General features: G+C 52.2%; 6 protein-coding genes across 6 annotated transcripts; 2 read left to right on the top strand and 4 right to left on the bottom strand.

The window, feature by feature from the left end:
- Positions 1–50: 50 nt before the first annotated feature.
- On the top strand, positions 51–511 carry LTS14_006930 (uncharacterized protein; the record flags this gene model as incomplete). Its single annotated transcript, XM_064839623.1, is given in 3 exon segments — positions 51–242; positions 255–284; positions 455–511. The coding sequence occupies 3 exon segments, from the start codon at positions 51–53 to the stop codon at positions 509–511; spliced, it is 279 nt and encodes a 92-aa protein (XP_064692866.1).
- Positions 512–1367: 856 nt separating this feature from the next.
- Positions 1368–2680, bottom strand: LTS14_006929 (uncharacterized protein; the record flags this gene model as incomplete). The annotated part of the gene is made up of 2 exons (XM_064839622.1): positions 1368–2015; positions 2066–2680. The coding sequence occupies 2 exons, from the start codon at positions 2678–2680 to the stop codon at positions 1368–1370; spliced, it is 1263 nt and encodes a 420-aa protein (XP_064692865.1).
- Positions 2681–2841: 161 nt separating this feature from the next.
- LTS14_006928 (uncharacterized protein) lies at positions 2842–3628 on the bottom strand (the record flags this gene model as incomplete). Its single annotated transcript, XM_064839621.1, has 2 exons — positions 2842–2854; positions 2943–3628. The coding sequence occupies 2 exons, from the start codon at positions 3626–3628 to the stop codon at positions 2842–2844; spliced, it is 699 nt and encodes a 232-aa protein (XP_064692864.1).
- A 589-nt stretch (positions 3629–4217) lies between these two features.
- Positions 4218–12311, bottom strand: LTS14_006927 (uncharacterized protein; the record flags this gene model as incomplete). Its single annotated transcript, XM_064839620.1, has 6 exons — positions 4218–5068; positions 5133–5557; positions 5611–10102; positions 10154–10836; positions 10900–11071; positions 11126–12311. The coding sequence occupies 6 exons, from the start codon at positions 12309–12311 to the stop codon at positions 4218–4220; spliced, it is 7809 nt and encodes a 2602-aa protein (XP_064692863.1).
- A 696-nt stretch (positions 12312–13007) lies between these two features.
- SUI1 (Eukaryotic translation initiation factor eIF-1) lies at positions 13008–13507 on the top strand (the record flags this gene model as incomplete). Its single annotated transcript, XM_064839619.1, has 2 exons — positions 13008–13116; positions 13266–13507. The coding sequence occupies 2 exons, from the start codon at positions 13008–13010 to the stop codon at positions 13505–13507; spliced, it is 351 nt and encodes a 116-aa protein (XP_064692862.1).
- A 567-nt stretch (positions 13508–14074) lies between these two features.
- LTS14_006925 (uncharacterized protein) lies at positions 14075–14962 on the bottom strand (the record flags this gene model as incomplete). The annotated part of the gene is made up of 1 exon (XM_064839618.1): positions 14075–14962. The coding sequence occupies one exon, from the start codon at positions 14960–14962 to the stop codon at positions 14075–14077; it is 888 nt and encodes a 295-aa protein (XP_064692861.1).
- Between the last annotated feature and the right edge of the window lie 759 nt (positions 14963–15721).

The following is a 15721-nucleotide window of genomic DNA, read 5'->3' as shown; positions in this document are numbered from 1 at the left end:
CGGACTTCATCGTCAACGAGCACAAAGCCAACGACTTCGTCCACTTACACATGGGGCACGACCACTTCATCGTCAACGAGCACAAAGCCAACGACTTCGTCTACTTACACATGGGGCACGACTTCATCGTCAACGAGCACAAAGCCAACGACTTCGTCCACTTACACATGGGGCACGACTTCATCGTCAACGAGTACAAAGCCAACGACTTCGTCCACTTACACATGGGGCACGACTACATCGTCATCGACTAGCACGAAGCCAACTACCTCATCTGCTACTTCGTAAGTATATCCAGACTATCCCCAACAATCAAGTGGCTGATATCTCCATAGGACGACCTCCAAGACTACATCTTCTACTACTTCTAGCTGGGGCACCAACACCATATCATCCAGGTGAGTATGCTTTCAGCGTTGACTTTAAGTGGTTGACTGACAGCAAATTACAGTAGCACCACCAAATCCTCTACTTCTTCCACCCCGACAGCTACAACCTCTTCCAAGTCTAGCACATCGTCTACTACATCGTAAGTACAAAGGCAGGATACAGCGTGGACGCCTGCTGACTCTGTATACCAGCACTACTTCTCAATCAAGCACTATCTCGTCAACCACTTCCTCCGCCGCATCTACCACTAGCGCTTGGGGCTATGGCAGTGGCTAAGATAATAGCAGCGCCGCTGGATACCAGACGCAGACGCGCATATGAAGCAACTTACGACTCTCGTAGCATTTCCGTGATAGATTTTCTACGCTTTGACGAATGGAACCGAGGAGGATATGCACTCCCGGTAAATATATGAAGTTCTACGGCTTCAGGAATGTAATGAGACCTTATGATGATATAATATCACAGCGGTATTCATGCAGCACTGTACGAATTTGCGCTGTCAAGCAAACTCTGGTTTGTAACCAAAAGTCTCGTCCAATCTTTCGAAGCCAGAGAGCTGGGTTACCTCCACGTCGATTTAAGCCGCATGGCACAGTAAGGCTTGGTTGCAAAGTGAAGCACTCTGTATCAAGATCTGAAGGCAGAACCATAAGCCGCAGTTCCCCGCTTATAAATCCCACCCGTACCGACGCACGTAGCCCCTTGACGGCATATGCGGCGTCGTTTTGTTCGAGAAGGTAACACTCTGACTAGCCTGTAATCTGGTGAAATATCAGGACCGGGCTGCTAGCTCCTGACAATCGATTGAGAGCTGATAGATAAGGCCTGGCCACATGAATGGCCAGCTTGGAGCATGATCAGGAAATGGACCTGCACGTATAGACCAACACCAAGCTGCCTCGTGGTCAAACTACTCTTCAGTCTACTGAGGCGGCACTCGAAGACATTAAGGTAGTCCGAATGATTCTTCCTTTCTAAGCATGGCCCCATCCATTCCAAAGTAGTATCTGCATCTCGTCAATCAGACAGAAAGCTCCATTCTCAACCACGCCCGGCTTCTGAGCTTTCCACTCCCTTGCCGTCTTTGCTACTGCTCTGCGCTCACGATACAGATCCGAAGCATGGAACCAGCGGATGAACCTATTCCTCCAAATTCCAATCACAATATCCAGGCTAGAAGGCCAGGTCCCCGAATTGGCGCTATCGTATGCAGTGCCATTATAGCCTACTCGCACTTGTGGGTTGACCCAGACACCTCTGTCCGCGGAAAGTGGATTGTCGGCATGTATGAGGCAAGACTCCGAGCCTTCGAGATGCGCTCTTGCGAGATCATCTGGCACACCTCTGAATAAGAGCGGGGAGTGGATATCATAAAATGGCGCAGCATCAAAAGCTAGCATGCCATTCCAGCAACTGGCCACGGGTACTGGGAGGCTGTGTTTTATTGCTTTCCGTGACATGGCACTCTGAAAGTACGGCCAAGTGTCCATCAATGGAGCGTAGCCGTCAGCATCTCGGAGAGCGAAGGTGTCGTAGAATGCTGGTGCTTGCTTGAAGTCCAGGGCGCAAGCTGCAGCATAATTACCGTTCCGGGTCGCCAGCAGAGCCCGGACGTCTTTCGTCTGGTATGTTGTGAGCTTACTGTACACCGTAGCAGCGACGTATTACTGACCGTGAAAACAACATCGTTCAGCCAGAGCACTCTATCATACGTGATACCTTGCTTCTGCTGCTCATACAGAGGATGCATGACCAAATTACGGAGCCTCGCGAGATAGGGAATCCTTCTGGGCACCCACTCGTCCTTCTGCAGCGTAAACCACTCGGTCCAGTTTTGACGATAGGACTTCGTTGCCGGCATCTGGATCCATCCTGAAGCCGCTGGTGGCCTGCTGACTTCGTCCAGATGTGTCGTTTCGTCTAACACGACCTTGTGCGGAATGTTGTGAAGAACAAGTTCGTCTTGAAGCTCGCGCAGAGCACCCTTCGCATCGTCAAGACTGCCACTTTCGTACACGCTCACGAAGACGTTAGATGGGCCGATTTCTCTGGCTAGCTCGACCACAGACGCAATCCAGTAGTCTCTGAGGACGAGCTCATCGGTCCAGTGGAGGCTGGCTATGAAGACTTTCTGGTCCCCAAATAGAGGCACATCGACGCCAGCTTGTTGACGAGCCGAGCGTCGGACAGTCCATAAGTCGAAGCAGGTCCAGAGAAGTAGGAGCGAGAGTACTGTCTGTAGGCCTCGGCGAAGCGCGACCTTACGGACTCGAGGTCTTATGATCATGGTGTACAGCAACACATTTCCTCCGCACCTCTCTCATTCGTGGTGTCGACTCCATGCATCCGCACGCGCAACGCGCGTTCTGTAGAGAAAGGGATAGGGATGATTCAGCATTCTGCAGCGAGACAGGATATGCTTAAGCTTTGCACTAGCTTTACTGTTGTCTATTCGTTACACCTGCGTCATAGAACTAAACATTTTGATGGACACTCGAGGTATGTACCATGTGTTGCTTAGACTTCTCAAGTCCTGTGCTTTTCATTACCATCGGATACATGCATCGACCTCAGCTATCGTAATGGCTCGTATGGCAAGTGTGTATCGCATTCGGATCGCTTGTGACGATCCGGAGATTATACGCAGCGCAGTCCTCAACGTCGCCACGCTGAACTTGTCCCTGGATCTCGTCAATTGTCCCTTGGATCCGCTATTCGACCCTATGCCTGCTCGATGGACGATCCACTCGATATCTCTCGCTTGACTGCCAAGGTATTCCATCACGGCCTCATTGTCGGCGTGCTGGCCCCCATACGAAAGCGCTACGGTATTGCGCAGCACCCGCAAGAAGAATGGTAATTGTGCTCCGTATGGCTTGCTGAGTCCACCGGCTTGGTAGAGGAAACGCTTGACGCCTTTTCGTCTCAATGCAGGTACTAGCTGATCTCGCACGAAAGCCACGTTGATTTTTGACACGCTCCGCGCGGCTGCATCGCCTAGCATGGCGACTACAAATTCAGTGCCGCGGACGAGCTCGTCCAGGTAGGTGATCTCATCCGTGACTGAGCCTTGCTTGACATGGAGATTTGAGTTCTTGCGAAGATCCGGATCGAGACGGCTTGGGTTCCGTACTACTGCACGCACGACATGGCCGTGTTCAAGGGCAAGCGAAACGAAGTGGCGCCCCGTGCCTCCAGTCGCGCCAAAGACGAGAAAGATGGAAGGTCCCGGCATGGTTGGGAGATGCTTTCGTTTTCGCTGAAGAGGCTGTAGTGCGCGAGAGTGGACGAGAGGGAAGCGAAGAGGTGCAGTGCTGCGTTTCATCATATGGGACAGACGGTCTCTTATAAGCCTCGTGTGGTGCTCACATAATGGCCATTATTCTTGTCTCGACAATCTGCGACCCACTTACCAGTAGTGAAAGAAATCCAAGGCTAACCCGCTTTCGTATCACAGTTCGGAGACTTGAGGCTCGGTTCAAGTAATGTTTGACCTCAATGCAGCAGGCACATTTTGCTGGCGATCCGGCACGCATTTGAGCGACGTGCTCAAGATACATAGATGGCGGAGATGATATCGGTCCGTATGGCGTAAACGTGCACAGCTCACCAAGCATCTCAACAGCGGAGCAGCAAGATTGACCGCCGAGCACTCGAGATTGCTTGTATCAGCTTCAGATCATGAAGATCAGATCAGTCTATGTACACTCCTATACAGTATAACAAGCTTCAGTCTATATGTCGCTACAATCTTGGGCATATCGTACCTCTAACAAGACCTCATTCTAGACGCGATAATCAATGGCGCAAGATCGTAATTCGGTTCAAGAAAGGAACCCGATGTCCTTCCAAAAGGCTATATAGCCCAAAGCACATTTCTCGTCAACAGGTCCCACTGCGGCCAGCGTAGGGGAATGCTCTCTTGCATGAAGAGTATCGAGCAATAATCCACCGCAAGACATTCGTAGGAAGTTGTTGTCCAGAAACTCGATCAGCTTACACGCAGGATTGTCCCTCTCCACCGAGCCAGGAAAAAGGCGTACTCTCGACGCCCACTCCGAGTATGGTACAATCTTATTCTGTGGTATGTCTAGCGCCGAAGCCCATGTCCTTACCATATCTCTCCACGGCTGCCGGACTGGATTGTCGATGTGGTATATTGGGTATGGCGTCGAGGCGTTTTGCGAGAGTAGGTCCGTCAATGTTCCAGCTACTTGATCGACCGGTGTCCACGAGAGTATGCCATCCAAATCTGGAAGATAGCGCAAGGTCTGTGACGACTTGACCAGGAAACTCAGATGTTCTTGTGTGTTCCAGTAGCCGCTTGTACTGCTTCCTGCTACCTGGCCCAATCGTACGCTCATGGTACGAAAATTAGACGGGTGTCTGCCCAAAGTAGCTCCAAGCAGTAGTTCGCAGACATATTTGGCGTCTCCGTAGCCCATCGGCAGTACTGACTCAACCTGTACTTGCTGTTCCGGGACCAGTGACTGACCAGTGAGGAATGGATGATGTCCAACCACAGCAATTGATGAGATGAACTGGAAAGTGATTACTCTTGAGGATACTGCTCCAGTATCGTGACAGAGGTCGATAAGGTTGCGCATAGTCCGGAACTGAGGCTCGAATCTGTGTAGTGGCCTCTCGTAACTCATTGGCCAAGCATTGTGAAGAACTATCGTCGATTGTCAGTCAGGACTCTTGGTGGTTGAACGAGGCCTCGCAGTGTCGCAACTTACCGTGGGTGACAGAGCTGACCAGGTCTTGATAGACTCCCTCTTTGAGACCAAGCATGGGTTTCGCTGTATCGCATTGCAGTACCTGGAGCTTCGATAGATCCTCAATACTAAGCTCAATCCTGTGGTCTGCAAACGCATCGATCTGCCGAGCATCGGGCTTGGCTCCACGTACCTCTCGATTCAGGCAGATGACGTTTGTTATGTGTGGTAGGGTAAGCAAGTGTGAAACTATATGGCTTCCCACACTGCCAGTCCCTCCCGTAACCAAAACTGTGATAAGATTGTCGACCTCGAGTCTATTGGAGCCGGTAGGTCCAATGAAGTCATGCGAATAGCTCTTCACGTACTCATCGACGGCAAGACGTCGAGCTGCTGTCTCGTCGGTAGCATCTGTTACCCTGTCGTTTGCGGGTAGATCACCACGACTGTACCTGGGAAATAGTCAGGACTGACAGACTCAATGGGCTATCGCACATACTGCGGGCCTGATGCCGTGGCGATAATGATTTTCTGAAGGCAATTCTCTGCACAGTCTCCATCAGTCCAGTCAACATGGCCATATCCAGCTGCATGCAGCTCTCTTTCCCAATGCTTCTCGCTAGATAACGCATGTGAACGGCCGTCATCGAAAAGCCACCATCCTTCCAAGAGGCCAAAGATCAGATCTAACCACTGCTGTTGATCGGTCAACTCCAGCAACAACAGAAAACCATCCGGCCTCAGCAACTTATGGATGTTGCTCAACGAGACCGATAGGCTGTGTGTGGCATGTACAGCATTACTGGCGACAACCAAATGCTGTGAGCTCATCAAGTCGTCCGACGGAGGTTTCTCGATATCGTGGGTGGCGAATCTCATGAAGGAATAGGCTTTGTACTTCTTCCGAGCTGCTGCAATAAAGGACGGTGCAATGTCCGTGAAAGTATATTCCACAGGCACCCCAAGCTCGGCGAGCAGCGGCACCAAGTAATTTGTGGTACCTCCTGTGCCAGCACCCAGTTCGAGAATCTTGAGCGGTGGAGAGTTATCAGGCAGACGCGAGACTAGTCTTCTGAGAAAGTCCTGCATCTGAGTGTAGTACAGCTTGAAGAGCGGCGAATCGCTGTAGAATCCTGAGACCAAGCTGCGACCCTCCTCTGAGCCAAAGATTACCTTCACGCCATTAGTCTCACCCTTGAGGATATCGACAATATGGCAACCACAGTGGTAGGTAAGACGATTTGCGAGCTCATGACTCGGAAAGGTGGCGATAAGCTCGTCGAAGATAATCTTACTCGACTTGACTGGCACGCTGACGTTGGTGCGTGTGATCATGCCGCCATCAAGATTGATTAGATGTGCGTCAGATTCCAGTACACCGTAGAGGAAGTTCACATATCGTTCATGCTGCGGAGCATAAGGGATGCGCCGCAGGGATTCGCCAGCGTTCGCAGTATTCAATGAACAGCCGAGTTGTTCTAATGCTTCGATGATGAGGGCCACACAGAGCTGTATCTGCTTCGGCTGAACGTCAACCAAGTATTTACTGCAGCCAAAATCTTCGATAAACTGATCGGTGCGTAGTCTCGACCCAGAAAATGCTTCCAAGATTGCTTGAGAGAAATTTAAGCCTACAGTCTGCTCCTGTCTGTAAGGACGGCTGAGCTCGAAGGTATCGCTTGTGGCCGAGTGTGGCGTGTTAAATGTGGGGCTATCGACGTCGTCCATGCCCTTGGTGCCGAACATCTTATCGGAGTCGACGGCGCCATTGGACCCACCGCTATTCTCGAGCCCATCTGTTCCCACCGCAGCTGCGATAGCATTAACAACGTCTTGAACCGTATCTGCTTCTGCCAACTGCTCAATCTCGTAAGAGATCTTGAATGAGGACTTCATTGATCGTGATATCTCCATTGACATGAGAGAGTCGATGCCTATGTCCGCAAGCCTGGCCGCTGGGGTAATGAGCACCGGCTCGACCCCAGTGAGCTCTGACAGGATCTCAGCGATGTCAGACAGGAATTTCACCCTGGCCTGACCCGGTCTTGCCTCTCCAATCGAAGCTGGTGGATCGATCGCACTTGCCGCTGCATTAAGGTTGTTTGGTGCTGCCAGCGCTTGTAATACACTTGGATGGGTCGAGTTTTGCTTCAGCTCAACATTCCCTGGTGACACTCCCTGTATTGATCGTGGAGGCGCTGCAACCTCACCACTTGAGCCAACCGCCGAAAACTGGGCGAGAGTCTTGGCCATGACCGCCTTGGGCACGCGTATAAATTTCATGCCGAGGATGACTTCACAAAGTGTACCACGCTCAGCATCGTATACGAAGATGTCGGTCGTGTAAGACTTGTCCGGGGCCTGGTTGTGAACGGCCATAACATCCCACACTGTTGTGGCAGCCTGCGGCTTTGCAGATGGCAAGCTGGGCGCCCTCATCCAAGACTCAAAGCCGGCAGCAATATACATCTCGGTCGGTATACGCTCCGTCATTGAATTGACCCAGAAGCCAGCAACCTGACAGAAACAATCGGTCAGATGAGCATCAAGCCAAGTCGCATCAGAGCGCTTCTTGTTGATGCGCCCAGCAGACATGTTATCTTTTCCGACTATCTTGCGGAGGTTCTGATATTGTGCTGCGTATTCGACGATCTCGGAGAAGATCTTGTATATGTTGCGGCCTTGGACAATATCATCTGGGTCCTCGCATTGAAGCAGGTTTGTACATCTCCTGTGGTTCATCAAGCGTCCATAGCGAGCGAAATCATTGCCATATTTTTGGTCATTAGTCGGCCTCATGGCGATCGAGCCTTTGACATGAGATGTCTTGTGCGAGCCACCTGATGCAGTACTACTCATGTCCCACTGCCACGTACGGCTGCCCACGCTCGCGATTTTCAGATCTATCCAGAGGGCACGGGCAGGGTTCATGCATACTGGCGCTTGGTTTGTCACATCGAATAACTCTGGCTGCATATCCTCGAACCCGAGATCGTGGCGGAGACTCATCAGCGCTTCGATTACGATGTCAAGTTGCACTGTGGCAGGACAGATGGCGGCTGTGTTCGCGATAACGTGGCCAGAAACCAGGTCTTCGTATTTCTTGATCATGGTATTAACTCTGAATCGGGCATGCGATTTGGCCTCGTCTTGGTAGCCCACGAAAGTGTAGAGTTCAGTAGGCAACTTTTCCGTATTAGAAGCCTTAGTCATGGCATCGCCTTGATGGTCAGGACTGCGCTTCTTGATTTCCAGCCAATGGCGGGATTTCTCGAATTGATATGGTGGAAGCAAAACAACATCGTAAAGCCTTGATTGGGATGCATGGTGACCCCAGTGATGGGAAGTAAGTCCGGCGGTCCACAGATCTGCAAAATGATCCATCATGTTCTGTGAGCCATTTGAGTGACAGATATTGAGTGCCTGGAAATATGACGACGGTGGACGACCCAATGCTTGGCCCGCTAAATTCGTGATGGTAGAATTAGAGCCTGCTTCGAGCCAGATTGCAGACGGAAACTTCTTGTGTAGTCTTTGAGCGGCATGGTGGAAGTAGACTGGCTGGCGCATATGTGTGGCGAAGAAATCGCGTTTCACATTGCGCTTCTCCTCAGCTTCCGTCGCGCGTTCCCAGAGAATCCGCGGTCGGGTGAAAAGTGTGTCGTCTCCAAGGGCTGCGAGTCGTTGCTTCAATGGATCTACCAGACTCGAATGATAGGCATTAGCGACGTTGATGATCTTGCATCTGAGTCCCGGCATTGTACGAGCCGTAGTCTCCACGGCTTTGATCGCTGCGCTGCTTCCCGCCAGAGTAAAGTTCTGTGGTCCGTTGAAGCAGGCGATGTTCGCCGAATCCTCGGAAGGATTCAGAGTATGGACGCGGCGGAGCAGGTCGTCCACGCTCGAGAGCTCAGCCTCGATAGCAATCATTGCTCCCGTATCCGCGCCCCAGGACTGCTTCACCAAACGAGCCCTCGCGGAAATGATATGGAGTGCCTCTCTCAGCGTGACTATGCCAGATATACACATAGCAGTAAGCTCCCCAAAGCTATGTCCTACCACAGCTGTGACCGGGATGCCAACGTCGATCCAGCACCTGGCGCAAGAATACTGAAACGAGAAAAGCGTGGTCTGCAGTTTGACGACGTCTGTCATCGGCAGTTTCTCGAAGATCGCTGGATAGATGCTATCGCACCCCATCGATAGAAGTAGCTTGTCGCACGTATCGAGGTGAGTTCGCAGGAGACCATATCGATCATAGACTTTTCTGTCGAGACCGATCATCTGGGACGTCTGACCACCGAAGCAGAGTATAACTGGGCGGTAGGCTTTCTTTGGCACGAGCGTGCTAGCCATCCCGTCACCGACAAACGTCGAGAGCTTGCTCTCCAGTTCAAGTATCGAGGACGACAGGAAGATCAGACCCAGCGGAAGTGTCCTGCTGGATTGTCGAGCCAGACTGTAGGAGATATCCGCGAGCAGCAGCTCTTTCTCAGTCGTCCTTTGCTTCTTGATGAGATCAAGTAGACGTAAGCAATAAGCACGGAGGCCACGCTCATCTGCACCTGTAATCCAAAACAGCTCACCAGCACTTGAAACGGAGGGTGCTTTGCTCCGCCAAGGATGTGCTTGAGAGATGATCATCGATGCATTAGATCCAGCCGCGCCGTAATTGTTGATCAACGCCGCTCGATACGCAGCGTCCCATGGTTTCAGATGTGTCCCAACAGTAATCATGTCGTCAGGCGTTGCTTTCAAACCTGGGCTCAGTGATCTGAAACTCGCTTGTGGTGGAATGTACCCATGGTGAAGCGCAAGTAAGACTTTGATCAGTGCCACGACACCAGAGGCACTCTCCGTATGGCCAAGAAGACCTTTAACAGAACCTAGATGCAGAGGCGCAGATCTGCGTGCCCAACCACCGAGGGCGCGACGGACGCTCTCGTACTCTGCTGGATCACCGATCGGCGTTCCCGTGCCATGTGCTTCGACTATTCAGCCTGTCAGTAGATTATACGGCGTGGCAGAGAAGCTATAAATACCCAGTGTGATGTCCTCCGGAGTCAAGTGGGCCTTTGTAATCACATCTCCGAATAACGTTGATAGGGAAGTAGCATTGGGAACAGTGATCGGCGTGCAGTTGTCGTTCTGGAATACTGCTGTACTGCGGATGCGCCCCAGAATCGTATCACCATCTTGCACCGCTTGGCTCATCTTCTTGAGGAAGACACACGCGACTGCCTCACCACGGCAATAGCCGTCGGCGGCTGCATCGAAGGGCTTGCAAGCACCGGTAGGGCTCAAGAACGAAGCACCAGCCAGGTTCTGGAACCATAGAGGACTGGTGATGATGTTGACTCCGCCTGCTAAGGCGGCTGTGCATTCGCCACTCAGTATTGATCGACAGGCCTGATGAATTGCTACTGCAGAACCCGAACATGCCGTATCGACTGTGAGTGAAGGGCCAGACCAACCGAAGTAGTGGCTGACCTTCCCCGTGATGAACGCTCGGAGATTTCCTGTCGCCGAGTATGCATTGGCCGGGTGGCATGCGATGTTCGTCTCATAGTCCACAGCACCAACGCCTGCGAAAACCCCAACTCTGCGGTCGGTATTAGGGTTGTTAAAGTAACCAGATTGCTCGACAGCTTGATACGCTGACTGTAGGAAAAGCCTCTGCTGTGGGTCTTGTGAGGCTGCTTCGATAGGTGACTTTCTGAAGAATCTGATTGCATCACATCGTGTCAGTACAACATGCAAAGCTGACGTAGACACTATCAATACTCACTTATGGTCGTATGCGTCCGGGTCCCGTAGAAAATTGCCATACCATCTCCGCCTATCATCGAGGCCTCGCCACTGGGTTTCAAACGATACGCGAGACTCAGGCACCTCGACGTGTTGAGATTCCCCTCGACAAATGATCTCCCATAATTCATCGAGGTCATCCGCGCCAGCGACTACGATCCATATCAGCCCCGAAAATCGAAGTCTGCCTTCGAAGTAATGCTTACCTTTACAAGCCATGCCTACCACAGCAATGTCATCATGAGACTCCTTCGGCTCCGAGTACGCAAGAGCAGAAAGTCGTCTGCTTGCCCCTGGCTGGTCGGTCATGCGTGTAACGTGCTCCTGAACATGCCGTAATATCGACGGCGGTACACACTTCTCTTCTCCGAACACCAGGGTTGAGCTGGCAGGACTTCGCGCCTGGTCCACTACACTGTGCTGATACGTGGAGAACCAATGGCATCGTTCCACCAAGATATCTCTGATCGCAACTCCATGCAATTTGCCATGCAACACCTGCTCTGTCGTAGTAGTCGAGGGCAGTGAAAATGGATTCTTTTCTGCATCTCGAAATTGCAACTCCGGATGGGCATCGCAGAAGTTGGCTAGTTGCTCAGCGGTCTTTCGGTGACCGTTCCAGTGATATCTACCACGAAGATCAATTTCGTATGCGACTATTCCATCGTCCTTCAGCACTCGAATGAGATCTGATAGCTTCTCGGAGGTGGTCGTTATAGTAGCTCGGTTCTCATCGTAGTCAACAGAAATGTAAGACTCTTCATCCTGCGCAAGCGTAATGTCGAGCTTTTGCTTTTGTTCCGGTGTGCTCCACACTGCCGCGAGAGAGCCTGATGGTGAGGATGAGTGATCGGCCGCATCAACCACAGCTCCGATCAAAGCTCCCAGACGTACAGCGACTGCGCCATAGCTTTGGAATTCTGCTTGACTGTTCGACGAAGCAATCGCCAGCGCACTCAAGAAGCCGGTGCAGAACCCAAGCACCTGAAGCGGGCGAAATAGACAGCTCCAGGGATCGACGGTCGAACACGAATCAGAGTTTGCCGCATCGACGAATTGTGAGTACTGGCAGAGATGATCGAGGATAACGAGTGGAGTCAAGACCGCGCTCGATAGGTTGTCCACATATGGCACTGTAGCATCCGTGTCTAGCCACTCCAATATGCTTCTGAGAAGCGCAGGTGCTGTGCTATGCGCTGTCCCCTGTGTATTACTTTGAAAGAGCTCTAGATAATGCGGTAACTCCTGGATTGCCTGGCGCATCCAGTGATTGTGTCGACGGTCGTTGATGAAGGATCGGAGTCGATTGAACCATTCCTCCGAGAAGGACAGCGTCTGAGGACCGAAGACAAGAGTGATGACAGCCGGATCCCGAGTCTGAGTGGCCTCCATGATGGCAGAGGCGCCTCCACGAGCGGCTGCCGTTGAGTTGGTGAACTTGGAGAAGCAAGGTTCGCGGTGAGCACTGGTAAGCGACCTTTAAGGATCTGCCGTTCGCGCTATAAGATAGACCAACGCTATGAAATGCAAGCACCTACAGGGAATGTGTACGGCCAATCATGGTCATGCACCTGCAATGTCACTATCGTCCACCGGGCCCATTGCCCCTTCTAGCCATATGTTCTTGGCCAGAGGACAGCAGGCTAGGTGCGGCAGGATGCGGTCAAGAGAGGCAGACCTGCTTGCTGCGCTAAGGCCCGACGTCCGCGTGGTTTTCTAGCGTGAAGTTCAGTGTGGTTTACAAACTCTCTGAGTGACGAAAGCCGGGCAGCGGGCCGCGGCACGTGACGTGATACGCCACTTCCGCGAACCCCACCTTCTATAAAGCCCTCCTCACACTTGCACCAACCCGCACGCACGAACACGAATCGAAACTCTCCGCTCAGATACATCAGCACTACCAATCACACCCGCCATTCCCAGCACATAATCCGAGGAACCACATATCAATCAGTAACAGACCTCGAAAACCCGCGGACAGCAGAACTTCAGGTGCGTAGCAGACCCTTTGCAGCCTTATCGCGCTGGCTGAATGATAGCCGCCACGCTTACACCGTGACTGACTGAACGTGTTGAGCAGCGTCTTTTATGACTTCCATCGAAAACCTCAAGTCTTTCGACCCCTTCGCCGAGGCCGATGCGGATACCGGAGACTCTACCAAGCAGTCGCAGAACTACATCCATATAAGGATTCAGCGTGAGTACAGCCTTGCCTCTAAAAAATCTCCACTATTACTCATCGTGGCCTCCTCTGACCTACATCCACCCTACTCCACTCACTCACGACGGCCTTCGCGCCCTCCACTACTCAGGCTTGGAACACACTTATTGACACATCCCTCACAGAGCGCAATGGTCGCAAAACCCTGACTACCGTCCAAGGCCTCCCAAAGAAGTTCGATCAGAAGAAGATCCTCAAGGTCATCAAGAAGAAGTTCGCTTGCAATGGCACTATCGTGCACGACTCGGAGATGGGCGAGGTGATTCAATTGCAGGGGGACCAGCGCAAGGATGTGCAAGAGTTCCTCGTGGACAAGAAGGAAGGATTGGAGCTAGATGCCAAGACCATCAAGGTCCATGGTTTCTAGCTGCCTTCAGCAGACGGCAAGCCTGCTTCGGACCGCGTCGCTGGAAGTTCAACTTCGGGCAAGATTCACATGCGTGCTGCTGGCGGCACAGTGCTCTGCTGTGCCACCACGTGACATGCACGTCACACGAGGCTAAACGACAGGCGGCGAGCATGACATACGACAGTCATGCAGCAGGCAGGCGGAGACCAGGCACTAGAAGGGTACCAGTATCTTACAACTTCAGTACTGTTTCCTGAATTTTGGAGCATTACTATATGCGTGCTTTTGGAGGAGGAGAATGGGACGGGGTCTGAAGCTTCCGGCCATGTTGAGAGTGTGGACGGTCGTCGAAAGAGGAAGGAGCGGTAGCAGTTATTTTAGCTTTCGATAGGGTACTATCTGAATGCTTCTCTACAGCCAAAGTCACATCATCTTATCAAACCCGCGATTCATATTTTACACCGGCTTACGCATGTTTGTAGTATACTCTACATCTCATCCGCATAGGCCAAGACTTCGTCGTTGCCAAGACCGATATGTCACAGCAGAAGCGGAAGGCTATATTACACCATTACACGATACTCCTCAGACCTCATTCTGATACAGCTGCATCAGACTCTTACGGCCCTGCTTCTTGACCTTATCCAGCGTAGTCTCCTCCACCGTCCCCCACACGATCCACGGACCCTCCTTGCCCTTCCTCAGATTCTTCTGTACAACGAGATACTCGATCGTCTCCTTCGCGCCCTCCGGCACACCAACCTCCGCCTGCTTCTTCACAAACTCGTCCAGCGGCGTCTCCCGCCCCTGCGCATCCACCACAACCTCCCTCACCGTCATCTTTCCACGCTCTCCCCTCTCCGAAATCTTCTTAACATGCTGCAGAGACTGCAACGAGTGAATCCTAACCACCGCCTGCACCAACCCACTCGCATCCGCCAGCGTCGCACCCTTCTGCCTCGGCATAGCAGCAGCCTTATAACTCATCCTCTTGGGACTGGAAAGGTACCTATGCACCGTCCACAACAACCTCGTATTCGGCGCCCGCTGCGCCATCCTCCTCTTCAAACTCCCTAACATCCCGTCGCAGATCCTCCCCTCCATCGGCGTCAGATCACCCGCTGCAAACCGCTCGTACATCTCTCGATGCAAGTCCTTCGCTATCCCCGGGATCTTGCCCAGTTCTAACCTCGGACGCGGCCGCACCATGAAGTATCGATACATGACCGCGCTGAAGAATTCCACTGAGCGGAGCTTGAGCTTCCGCTTCTCCATGACCCAACGGCCGTTGAAGTTGGTGAACCAGGATGGTAGGTTTTTGCCGCGAGGTTGGATGAAGGTGTCCGGTAGGAGACCGAGATCGTTGGGTATTTGGCCGGCGCGCATGGCTTGTTCGCGAGCCTTCTTTAGTTGGATGGACATGCTTGGAGCAGATTTCTGGCCGCCGGCTGTGGGTTTGACTGGCTTGCCCATGTTGCCTGCATGGCGTTGGGATGAGGAGGCGAAGGTGCGCCTGTGGTTGATGCGGCCATGCGGTCTCGAGGTGTGGATGTCATCGCGGAGATGGAGGAGGAAGGGTGTTGAGGACAAGCATCTTTGTGCCGTCACTCGCTCGCAGGTACTGTGCAGTGTATGCAGCGTCCGGGCGAGTGATCTTGACATTTGTGTATGTGTGATATATTCTTTTAGAGAGGCGACCCTGCGACTTTTGGGATGCATACCCGGAGTTCGCGACACGGAGTTAAGCTCTGACCACCACAGAGCCATAGGGTGGTGGTGAGGTACAATCGCCTCTTCAGGAACAGATCTCTAGCATGAAATGATGAGCCTCCATCTCACTCACATGAAGCCTGCCTTGCCGACGAGAGAGAGTCGGTAGTTGATAATGAAATAGCATATACATGGGTTCAACAGACCGAATGAGTATCCCGACCGCTCGCCAATACTCCTCGCTGAGACAAACAAAACCACCCCTACCCAATAATATCGTGCACCACCCAAAGACTAGCTTCTAACACGACGTCCTCACGTTCTAGAACTCACCGTCAGTCTCTCGGGAATGGCACTGAAAGCAAGAGTATACATAGAACCGCCTCATCGTCTCGTTGCTTTCTGCTTTGCCTGCCCACCGTTCTCATTTGATCACGGGAAATTCGATCCAGGAATCTTTTGCTTGATACTCTCGGCGATTTTCCTCTGATGAAAACCTCGAGTAGATTGCAGGTCGAACTC

The sequence above is a fragment of the Recurvomyces mirabilis genome (assembly GCF_035927965.1).
Source record: "Recurvomyces mirabilis strain CCFEE 5264 chromosome Unknown scaffold_18, whole genome shotgun sequence".
Taxonomy (NCBI): Eukaryota; Fungi; Ascomycota; class Dothideomycetes; order Mycosphaerellales; family Teratosphaeriaceae; genus Recurvomyces; species Recurvomyces mirabilis.
This window is presented reverse-complemented; position numbering and strand designations above follow the sequence as displayed.